Source organism: Pteropus alecto, unplaced genomic scaffold (genome assembly GCF_000325575.1).
Source record: "Pteropus alecto unplaced genomic scaffold, ASM32557v1 scaffold215, whole genome shotgun sequence".
NCBI classification, from domain to species: domain Eukaryota; kingdom Metazoa; phylum Chordata; class Mammalia; order Chiroptera; family Pteropodidae; genus Pteropus; species Pteropus alecto.
The window spans coordinates 85412-96624 of record NW_006436287.1 but is presented as its reverse complement, the minus strand read 5'-3'; the positions used below and the strand labels follow the sequence as shown (position 1 = coordinate 96624).

Here is an 11213-nt window from a genome sequence, read left to right as displayed (position 1 = left end):
CAGGAATGGGAGTGGGAGAGAGGAGATAAAAGATGAGGAATAAAAGAGTAGAAAACCATGAGAAGAGAAAGAAAACAACAGAAAGAGGAAATAAAGAGGGAAGAAGTAGAGTGGGAGAAGCAAGGAGCTGAGGTGTAAGGCAGGACTCAGAGGTGCAGGGGATGCTGTACCGCAGGCAGAGGTGTGAAACCCAGGTAGAAATTTTGGTCTCTTGGAGTCCCTCGAACTAGAAACATTTGGGTAGGTCTTAAGAAAAGGCCCTCTGTTTTCTCTCCAAACCAGTCAAGGCCAAGGTGGTTCTACAACACAAACGAAAAGCCTCTAGCTCCTGTACCTCCCCCTTTCCACTGCCCAGAGACCAAAATTTGACCCTGGGAAAAAGAGTAGAGAGAGTGAGGGTTAAATCCGGGGGTTGAGTGTGAATCAGGAGCTGAGGACATTAAAGCTACAGCAGTGCAGTGGAGGGGACCCCAGCCCAACTCCCTTGGCCTCCCTCCCTCCTGCCCATGGTGGGGGTAGGGTGCTGGCACAGTAGGCTGAACTTCAGCTGGATGAGGGTTGCAATTAGTTCAGCTGTTGCCATGGTAATAGGAGCCCTAGGAGTGGGTACAGAGAGGAGGTGGATGGCTCTGTCTGGGGCGAGATGACACCTCTGAGGGCAGGGAGGGGAAAGGGGAGGAGCTGGTGAGTCACCTCTCCAAAGGACAGACAGAGGAGAAACTGTGACTACTGATTCCAAAGCCAGAGTGGGACCATGGACTGGGGGCTGGGGAGGGAGGCTGAGTGAGACCACCACCACTACCACCAACACCACCACCACCACCACCACCACCACTCCAAATAACTGGGCTCAGAGAGAACTCCAGGCAATGCCAGGTCAATGAAAAATGAGGTTTGGAAGGTTCTTTCTAAAATGCTGAGCTTCAACCAGGAATAAGACCCTATGCTGAAGCCTGCCTCGACCACCCTTATACCCACCCCTATCCTTGGAGAGGAGAACCTGATCAAGCCAATTCTCAGAGTCCAAGCACTTCCCTATACTTGGACTCAGCCTTTATAATATTGTATGTGCTAGATGACTCAGGGGAGAAAAGGAGAGGTTACCCATCCCCACCCTCGCCTTGGGTTATCTGAATTTCGGAAACCCCAAGGGGGAAGGTAGGAAGGGTAGTCACTGTGTGGCAGGAGCCCTGACTTGGCCCTTCACAAGCCATGCCCCCACAACTGGACCTCCTGACTCCTCCACTCTGGAGGGTAGGCAAGCAGATGGCTGGAGGACAGCAGGTCCCTCCAAGTCTGTGGCGGCAGCACCCAGGCTTTTCAAAGTAGGAAGAGCTCTTCGTTCTGAGAAGCTCCTCAGCCAAGCATTTCCTCCCAACCTTGTCCCCATCCTGCTAATGCCCTATTGAGTAAGGTTGAGCTGTGCCCCCTTTCTGATCAAAACCCTGGGGTCCCACATCAAGAAAGGAAGAAGGCCACATTAGGGGGAAGAGGCCAAGGGCACAGAGGTGCCCATGGAGTTAGTGCAAAAGCAGGATGGCTCAGCCCTGCCTGGGTGGCACTGGCAGTTAGGGGCATGCGGAGAGCCCAGGACAGTGATTAGAGGGGACGTTAGTGCAGGCCTATTTGGTAAGCGTGGAGTTAATTTGGCACAGAATTTGGGAGTGTGGTTTGGGGGCCAGAGCCAAAGCTCAAAAAAAGGGGAAGATTGTCAAAGTATTTTTAAGAGCTTCAAAACTGAGAGGCAGAGAAGGACACTCTCAAAAATCCAGCAGGAAAATTAATTCTTGGAAAAATACTGTCAAGTCCAGAAATAGATGGCCCTTCACCACTTCAGAGCTTTTGGCATACTGTCGGGCATCTTGGGCGTGGCTGGCACGGCCCCTGTGGGATGAAGTGGCCCCTGCAGGCTGGCACGAAATCTGAAAGGGGCAGGGGAAGGAGCTGGGACCATCTGGGATGGGAGGCTGCAGATCCTGAAGGCTCAGGGGAAGCAGAAACCTGAGGGCCATCTCCCAAAGACCATGTCCTGAGCACCTGAGGCATGCTTGCTTGGAGGGAAATGTTCTCCAGATGGAGGGACACAAACCTAAATCATTCCCCAACACCAGTCCTTCAGGCTGTGCTCACTGCCCAAGAAAGAGCTTTGGTACTTCCTAGAAGAGCCATGAAGGGCCCAGAATGGCAGGCACCCAGGCACCCAGACGCAGCACAGAGACCCCAGACACCAGCCCAGCCCGCAGTGCCTTCCAAGCTGGACCATCCACAGAGGACAAGGCCCCTGCCCCTGAGGGGCACAGAGACCACCCGATCTGCAGGAAGGATGATGAGGAAAGGGGTGAGAGGCCCCAGAGAAAGCATTTCTCCTTCTCTCCCAGGACACTGGCCCCTAGAACTGAGCCAGGCCAGGTATTGGTTACCTTGTCCCTCTCCTTTTGGATGCCTGTCTCCAAAGTCACCAGCTTCTCCTGCAGCTGGTCCACTGCTTTCTGCTCCTTCTGCAACAGTGCCCGCTCTGCCTCCCTCTCCCCCTGCAGCAGCGCCCGCTCCATTTCAGCCTGGGGACAACACCAGGGTCAACATCAAGGCCAGTCAAGGCAGCTGGACTCAGGCCACACTGGGGGCCTTCACTCTGCCTGAGGAAGAGTCCAGCCAGGGCCCTCATGGCTCACCTCTCGAGCTGACTCCTGCAGCTGCTGCTCCAGCTCCTTCACATGGACCTTGAGCTGCTCCACTCGCCCTAGCACCTGAGCCCGTTCATCTTCCAGGGCCAACACTTCTCCCTGGAGCTTGGTGTTAGGTGCATCTTCGTGCTGGAGAGGAGAGAAGCCATCAGCTGGAGAAGCATAGAGCCTTCCAAGATGATGCTAAGAGAATGGATCCCCATTCCTCAGGGTACTTGGAAAGGGCAGCTGAACTGAGCAATGCAGGTTCATTCGAATGGAATAAAGATTTACCACTGAGTGTCAGGCCTGGGTGGAGCCCCAAAGAAACACAAGTCATAAAGCATATTTATAGCTTGGTAAACTCATCAACACCTCCCTCTCTTCCTTGCCTCGTTTCTATACCTCTCATCCCTGATCTCTTCTCAAACTCAATCCTTTAATTACTTCTCCATCACTAGGCCTTGGCATCCACCACATATGCCTGCCTCCCCTGCCTCTTAGCAGGTCTGACCCTGGCCCCCTCATCCCACCCAGCCCCCTATATCCCACCTCCTGCTGGGTGCTCTCAGTGCTACTGCACTCCTCCTTGAGATTTTCCTCATCTGAGCGTTCTACACTCTCCCACAGGCGTTGGGTGGCACTTCCAGGCTCCTCATTGTTCCGCCCAGAGGCCCCAGTGGTTCCTGAAAGGCCTCGTGAGGGCCTCCGGCCTGCCAGTGCCAATGCTGCAGTGGCCTCCCCAATGCTGAGCAGCTCTCCGGCCTCAGGTCCCCCATCAGCCCGGCTGTACTCGGCACACAGATTCAGGATGGTCTCCAGGCGCTGGCGTTCCTGGGAAGGGTAGACAGAGCAGGGCATGAGGGGGAGGAGGCAAGGTCCTGGTGGGGCTAAAGCTAGGCACAGTGTCATCAGGAGAGAGAACTAGGATACTTGGGGCTCAAGACTCAGAAGCGAGTCAGGAGAGCCCCAACCCCAAGGTCTGAGGAGGCAGAGAGAAGGAGGATGCCCCAGCAGTAAGCAGGAAGAACCAGGCTGTTGTGCCACCTGCCCATGTGGCTAACCCCTCCCGTCTTCCTGTTTCCTTTCCCTTCTCATTCTATCCTAGGGTGGGCTTCCTTGTGGACACACAAGGACACACTCAGACATACATAAGAACACACACTGGTAAAGAGAGTAAAGACCAGATGAGACAAAGATCAACACTCAGGTGTTCATGCTGACACAGATACATGAAAATCCATGACACAAGGGCACACAGAGAGACCCCCACATACCAGCACTGACACACAAGGATACAACCTGTGCCCTGGACTTACATTAACAGACAGGTGCACACAAAGACACCAGCCCTGACATGTACAAATGCACACTGACACACTCACAAGGATAAACACTGTCTAGCATACAGACAGGTAGGGACTGACACACAGGGCTAGAAAACAGACCCACGGATCCATAGGGACCTGAGGGGCACAGTTTGCACAAAGGTGTGCTCAGCATGTATACAGCCTGCCAGACAGACCTGGGCCATAATCCTCCTCATCTTCACCTCAACTCCAGTTCACTTTCAGGCAGCCCTCGGCTCCTGGCTCCTTCCTGACAGAGTAAGTGGTCACATGCCCTTAAAAGACCAGGCCCATGAGTATTCCACGGCCCTTCCACTTAATCTGCTCCATCCCCACACACAGCGCACCCAGATATTGCCCAGGGGCCTAGGAGGGAAAGTACAATTATGCTCCAGGTCTGTGTCCCCCTCTCCCATTCATAACGCCCATGGCTCTCTGGGGTCCCTCTACCTCAGATGTTTCTCACAATGTACAGTTTGGCCATGAGCCCCCATACACTTACCCAGCTTCCCTCCTGTTGCTTGCCCAGTTCCATGGCAAAAAGAACAAAACAGGAACAGAGCCTCAGCAGCCAGGAGGCTGGGCCAGTGCCCCCGCCCTTACCCCAGGACCCAGATAAGTAGCCTGGTTGAGGTGGGAGGGGCAGGGCAGGCAGCCTCCAAGATTTAAAGTGGCAGGTGGGACAGGTCAGGGCTGGTGGTAAGGTGTGTGCTTATGTGCGAGGGTGGGGAGTCTGAATGGAGGAGTTGGGGGAGGCTAGACCCACTACTCTGCCAGGCTCACTGCCCCCTCTCCAAGATGAGCCCCTAGGGTGGACCAAGCTTTCTCATCTAGACAGTGAAGGGAAGATACAGTAACAGAAGACTGGAGATCCTGCCTCATCTCTCTCTCACCCAACATAAACACTTTCCGACACCCTCACCTTATTCAAAGCTGTCCCTACCTCTTCTGAAAGGGTGTCCAGACAAACCTCAATTCTGATTCTCCTCAAAACAATCCCAGGGTCCCTGGTTCCCCTAGGAACCTGGTTCTTCTGCTCACAAGAAAGAAAGGGCAAAATCCATTCTCCTGTACATATGCTCGAGTGTGTACACACCAGAGTCCCTTGAGCTCCCTGTGCTATCTGGTGAATCCCAGCCCCCATCCAGCTCAGATGCTATCTCTAGGACAGCTGCCCAGAGCCACACCCAGCCCCCAATGCACAACAGTACACACAATCACAATTACACTGGCTGGCCCAGGTCAAGCCAGGGGCTGCCTATCCTATTCTATTCCTCTTCTCTGTTGCCCAAATTCTCAGATGACCCCACCCATTAATAGATGCCAAAGTGAAGCAAGAAAGAAGGACCAGGGGCTTTTCTAAAGAACAAGACTTGGAAAGACAGGAGACTTGGAGTCTAATTCTACCTCTGCCAGAATTTGTTGTGTGACCTTGGACAAACCCATTCTTCTCTCTTGGCCTCAGCCTTCTCATCATTAAGACCTGCTTCTCAAACTGAGAGATGCAAAACCTCAACCATAAATGTGGTATGTTTTCCTAGAGCTTCCCTGAATTCAGGTAAATAATGTGAAACTTAATTTATACATTAAAACCAAAGCTATATTATAGAATAAATGCAAAATTAGCAGGAATTTAAAGCCTTAGAGACTTCAAAAAAAGTTCTTCAGGGCACCAGAACCTTGAGATACTGGTCCCTACTATATATCTTGGAAGTGGGAAAGCTTGAGAAGCACAGGCCCTGCACATGGGCCCCTCCCACTCTGCCAGCTGGCCTGCCCACACCCTGGCAGAGGCCCTGCCGTGGATGTCCACAGACTCCCCGGCATCTGCTCACCAGCCTCTCCATCTCCTGCTCCCGAAGCCGTTCTTGGCGCTGCCGCCGGTGGTACTCCAGGAGGTCATCCTCATTGTCACTGATCTCCGTGATGCTATTTTTCCTCTCTCGAGTGACAGGCACCCGTAAGTCCCCGCTGGAGAGTTTCCTCTGGGCACGGGGGCTCTGACGGGGCGAAGCCCCAGTCAAAGAGCCCAAACTGTAAGCTGGGCTCAGCCTGCCACTGAAGCTGCCCTTGCTGGGTGCCAGGGACTCCCCGAGTGTGGGTGAGGGGCTCCGTGTCCTCCGGCCCCGCGACCCCAGTGTCAGGGAGAAGTCCTCTGGTGAAGTCCCATGGGCTGCCCAGCGCCGCGGCCGGGGACTCTCTGCCACTTCCCTAGTTAGTTTGGGATCTGGAGTATTCCGGGAGGGCATGGGGGAGAGAGCTCGTCTGGACAGAGACGGGCTCAAGGGAGGGAGTTCTCGCATACTGTCCAGGCCCCGTCGGCCCAGGCAGGGGCTTTCAGGAGGCTGCAGGGTGCGGGTAGCTGAACCATCTGAAAATGTTCGGCCCACCAGCTGGCGTGAGGGGCTGGTTGTCAATACCCGCTCAGCGCCTGGAAGCTCACGGAAAGGGCTGGGAGGGCGGTCCTGAAGTGTGCCAATCTTGTTTCGGGGAGCAGGGACTGGAGACTGGAACTTGGGACTGCCAGGAATGCTGGTGGGTTGACTGTGGGCACCAGAAGCCGAGTATTCACTCAGATTGATAGCCACCAGAGGCAGCTGCCCACATAGCCGGGGGCTCTCAGTGGTTCTGCGGGCCTCCGCCAAGACAGTAGATGCAGGGCTGTCTGTCAGCAGACCCCGGAGGCCAGGGCTGGGAGGCCTCTCATGAACCCCTTTCCTGCCCAGCCGGGGGCTCTCAGAGGAGCGGGCACCACTAGGTCGGGACTGTGGGGGCTGCAGGGCCAGATGGTAGCTAGAGGAACGGGCAGGCACTAGTGGGGGTGTGGAAGATGCTGGCTCCTGCCCACTGGGTGAGTGGCTGGCACAGCTTCCACTGCTGGCTGGTGAGGAGAGTGGAGAGAAGGCTGGAGAGGTGTTCTCATAGCTGGAACCCACAGACATGGCACCAGGGCTGGTTGGGGGGGACAGCAGGTAACGACCACCATTAGTCATCGGCGACAGTGGGGAAGTTGTGGCAGGCTTCTTGCCAGCAGCTCCAGGTTCCTCTAGCACCAGTGAATCCATGATTTCTTGCAGGTCCTTCTCAATTGAGCTCACCAGGGAACTGTGGCTGGCACAGGCAGAGGGTCCCCGAGTTGCAGGCTGTGGGGTATGGTTCCCATTCACCAGGCTTTCTGATTCTGCTCAAGGGAAATGCAAAGATGCCTCAGGCCCTGGTCTTCAATTCTGGGGAGCTGCATATGCATAAGAGCATAAGCACTACCCCACCTCCTTCCAGCAAAGTTGAGCTGCAAAGACTTCAGAGAAGAAGCCAGGAGATCTGGGTTCTGGTGCTAGCTCTACCATTGACCTGCTGTGCAACTTTACCCAAGTCACTTTGTCCTCAGTTTCCCCTTCTGTAAAGGAAGAGGATGGGCAAATATCTTCTGCCTCTAACATTTTATAATTTAGTACAGAGTTGGCAATAATGCCAGGTACTTCTAGGCCTAGTTGTTACTGACTCATCCCAAGACTAGGTTCCTCTCTGCCTTAGTTTCTCCAACCTCCTATACCTCTCCTTTAGGAAGAACAAGTAAAGATTCTGCAAAAGGGATGGGGGCAGCTATGAAGCTGGCCAAAAGTTCCAGGGTGGGTTCCAGTCTAATAGGAAATAGGGCCTCCCAACACAGCAACCAAGACCAGGAAAAAACACACACAAAGCCTCCAAGGATGGGCAAGGGGTATATGCTGCACCAGTTTGTACAATCGGAGGCAAAGGAGGGAACTGATAGTTCCTGGAAGCCAGGTGACTAGCACTTAGGTGCAGCTCAGTGCCTCCAATTAGCCTATTAAGCCACACCAGCAAGAGCCAGCCTTTGCCCTGCCCTAGTCCTGGTCAACCAACCAGGAGTCCCTGGAACCACTGCCCTAAAAAACTGAGGGAGTAGCATGGCAAGGCTAGGATGGAGGCAGGATAAAGCTAACCAGGGAGTGGACAGGGAGCCCAGGCTTCTGAGCTCCCAAGAGGCTAGAAAAGACTGAGGGGTGGAGGAGGAGAAGGGAAAGCCTTTGCAAGACTGAGTTTGGGTCCAAAGTTATGGGGACTGTAGAGGACCTCATTCGAAGGGGTTACTATGGATATTGGTGTTTCCAGTGACCACCCATCTTTCCTCAGATCCCTAGACGATTCACTTAAGCCACCAATGCCACTCTGCTAGGTGTACCTGACATGTATGTCCACCTGTCCCAATACTATGTTGACACCTGTCATCCCACAGCCATCCGAATGCCCATGCAAAGTCTCAGATAGGAAGCTCACTGGCAGCCTCCTGGTCTACAACTGACCCCCTAAGCACTTGGGCTGAGGGAAGCTGTGCCAGTTCCCTGAGACAATCACCAGCTCTCCTCTGGGGATCAATAATTCACACATAAACTGCAGCTGCTCCACTGAGTCATCAGCTGGCATGGCCTGGTATGGCATGGCCTGGGGGTGGGGCAGGGCCCAAGGACAAGATCACCAGCAGGTGGGACCCACCAGAGCTTATAAAGGTTCAGCCTAATGCTTCCTTCTGCCCCTTGGGGTGAGGCTCCCTGGTTGTAACACAAGAGAATCAGGGTCCCAGGTGCTGAGGTTGTATCTTCCAGAGCAACGGGACACAGGCTGCCAGAGCCCTCCATTTCTCAGGCACATTTCCCAATTTCAGCCAAGCAGCACTTCTTGGCTCTCTCATAGTAGCCAGACTGCCTGGCATTCTCCACCACTGGCCCATGGCAGATGGTAGCAAGCCCAGATCATGGGTATTGTCCTGCCCTGACACTACAAGAGTGGCTAGAGTGGGTGAAGAGGAGGAATGTCCAGGGGTTACCACCAACCCAATCTCCTGCCCCAACTGGGTACATACCTGGGCCAGGACTGTACGGAGACCCAGGAGTACGGCCCCCGGCAGGAATCATGCTTTTCATCCACTTGGCTTCAGCCGGGTGGTTAAAGCGGAGGAAGGTAGATTGACCCAGGCACAACATACAGCCTTCAGGGAAAGAAAATGCTTAGAAGGGGAGGCAGGGGTAAGGCAACCCTCACCCCACAGCACTAGCAGGCTCACCCCAGGCTCCAAAGAGCCATCTCCACCTGCACTTACAGTATCCACAAGGTCCACGCCTGACCTCGCCTGTGCTGGAGACAGGCACTGGCAGGGCTCAATAGCACAGGGCAGAGTCCCAAGATCCAAGTACTAGTCCTAAGTCGTCTTCTTACCAGCTCAGAGATCTTCAGGTGAAGTTACTTCACCTCCCTGAGTGTAGTTTTTTCATCAGAAACATGAGGACGATACCACTGACTTCTCAGAGTTAATAAGACAGTGCATGTGAAAATGTTCTGTAAATGGAGAAGCTTCTTCAGAGAACATGGACATGCTCATCTCTTCAACTCAGCCTGCACCCATGACTATCTATCGGTCCCTTGGGTGGAAGGGTAAGTTAGAAAGGTAACAAATTCCAGGATCACAGCAAAGCTCTAGGATGGGGGACAGGGAAAAACCACAGATCACTCAGATGTCCCCACAGGGATCAGAAATTGCTTCCTGGCTCCAACAGTAGGAGTGGCCACCACTCTCTTTCTGACAACACACCCTCTGGCCTGACATCCTTCAACGTCTCCCCATGGAATGTAGCCAAGCCTAGGCCAGTGGGTCTAGGCTCAGCCAAGCACATTCCCAGGCAGCAGACACAAGTCCAGTCCTGTCCTGGAAGTTTGAGTGCATGGAAGGAGGAGGATACGCGGAAGCCAGAAAATGTAGCCAGGGGCACTGGGAGTGTGCACAGCAGCAGGTGTGCCAAAGGCACCTAGGCCTGGCTAGCAGAACTCCTCCTCCTGGCCACACCAGGTGCTAGAGGGCTCCTGAAAAAGATGCTATGTTGGAAGAAACCAGAGCCCTAGTACTCCCTATATTCCACCCAATATTCCAATTTGTTCACATCCCTGGCCCGTGCCCCCAGCCTCTGGTCTACCCAGTCTGGTGCCATTTGGCACCCCAAACTTCATGCCAATATGAGCTAAGACTGTCAGGGAAGTCTACATTCCTGGACGCTGAGACAGTTCAGCTCAAGCAGGCCACAAGGACATGGGGCATCCCAGGCCACGTGGGTACCTTAGCAGGCCCCACACTGAAAAGCCTGTTGCTGGAACGCAAGGCATTGCTGTTGGCAGGGCAGGCCTAGCAGACTGAGAAGTCCATAGCAGATAACTATAGTGGACAAAGCCACCTACTTCCTTGGCCCACCCCTGGGCCCTCCCAGGCAGGCACCAACAGTTCTAAAGGCTGATGGGTGGTTAGGAGAGGGGGAAGCTTTCCCTGCCAAGTCACCAATCAGAGAAGCTGATCCCAGGGTAATCATAATGGAAATAAATAATAGCCAACCACCAGTCCACCTAATTACAACCACAGCTGTTTCAGAAAAAGCCCCAACGGCCCCTCCTCCTCCTTTCAGCCATTTAATGTGCTAATTAATGATGAGTTCACAGGGTCTAGACAGATCCACTCAATCCTAGGTTGATGCGGGGGAGGGGGATCAGGAGCCTGACCACACAGTCTAGGCTGGGAAAGAGGTGGGGAGTCTGGGTGGATTCCAGCCCATCAGTGCAAGGCCCACTCAAGGAGGCTGTGGGCACCTAGAGACCCTAAGCGTTTCCACTACAGCTATGAGTTCCCTGCCCCCTTCTCTGCTCCTCACACTCCAAACAGGGGGGTGTGGCTATGCTGCCTCTAGGCTATAAATAGGTGATGCTGGGCAGCAAAGTTGGATCTGTATTAATAGAGCAGGCAAGAGGGCAGCAGGACTGAGAGCAGCCCAACTCTTGCCCAAATTAACTTTCTATTTGCACTCAGGGGGCCCCAGGCATTGTCCCAACTCTGGTCCCATGCCTGCAGGGGCCTGGCCAGCCTATTTCTGGGAAGAAACCTCTCTACCTGCTCCTGCCCCACACCTCCAAAAGTCAGTCCACTCTGGAAACCAAAGAACCCCTTCTCATCCAAGCAAAGTTGTGGTCCGAGCCCCGCCCCCACCTCAATCCCCAAATGGGCTCAGGGCCAAGCAGTGTGCAGGTGGGTGGAGGAGAGGAGCTGCACATCTGGAGGGAAAAAAAACAGGGGTGGGGTTCCATTCTACTCTGAGAGAACAGGGGGGAAACACCACACACACACACACACACACACACACACACA

At 54.1% G+C, this 11213-nt stretch overlaps 1 protein-coding gene across 9 annotated transcripts in view; it reads right to left on the bottom strand.

The window, feature by feature from the left end:
• PHLDB1 (pleckstrin homology like domain family B member 1) overlaps window positions 1–11213 on the bottom strand; it is a 46164-nt gene that overhangs the window by 21183 nt on the left and 13768 nt on the right. For 8 of the 9 annotated variants that reach the window (XR_003046544.1, XR_001516955.2, XM_015589944.2 and 5 more), the window contains 5 exons: window positions 8895–9020; window positions 5848–7193; window positions 3216–3497; window positions 2673–2813; window positions 2421–2558 (listed from right to left, as the gene is read on the bottom strand). Coding sequence is in view for 7 of the 9 variants with exons in the window: in XM_015589944.2 (XP_015445430.1) it covers window positions 2421–2558; window positions 2673–2813; window positions 3216–3497; window positions 5848–7193; window positions 8895–9020 (2033 nt within the window). In the remaining 2 variants the exon portion in view is untranslated. Of the gene's footprint in view, window positions 1–2420; window positions 2559–2672; window positions 2814–3215; window positions 3498–5847; window positions 7194–8894; window positions 9021–9131; window positions 9368–11213 lie in introns of all 9 variants that reach the window. The other variant, XM_015589946.2, reaches the window with a different exon arrangement.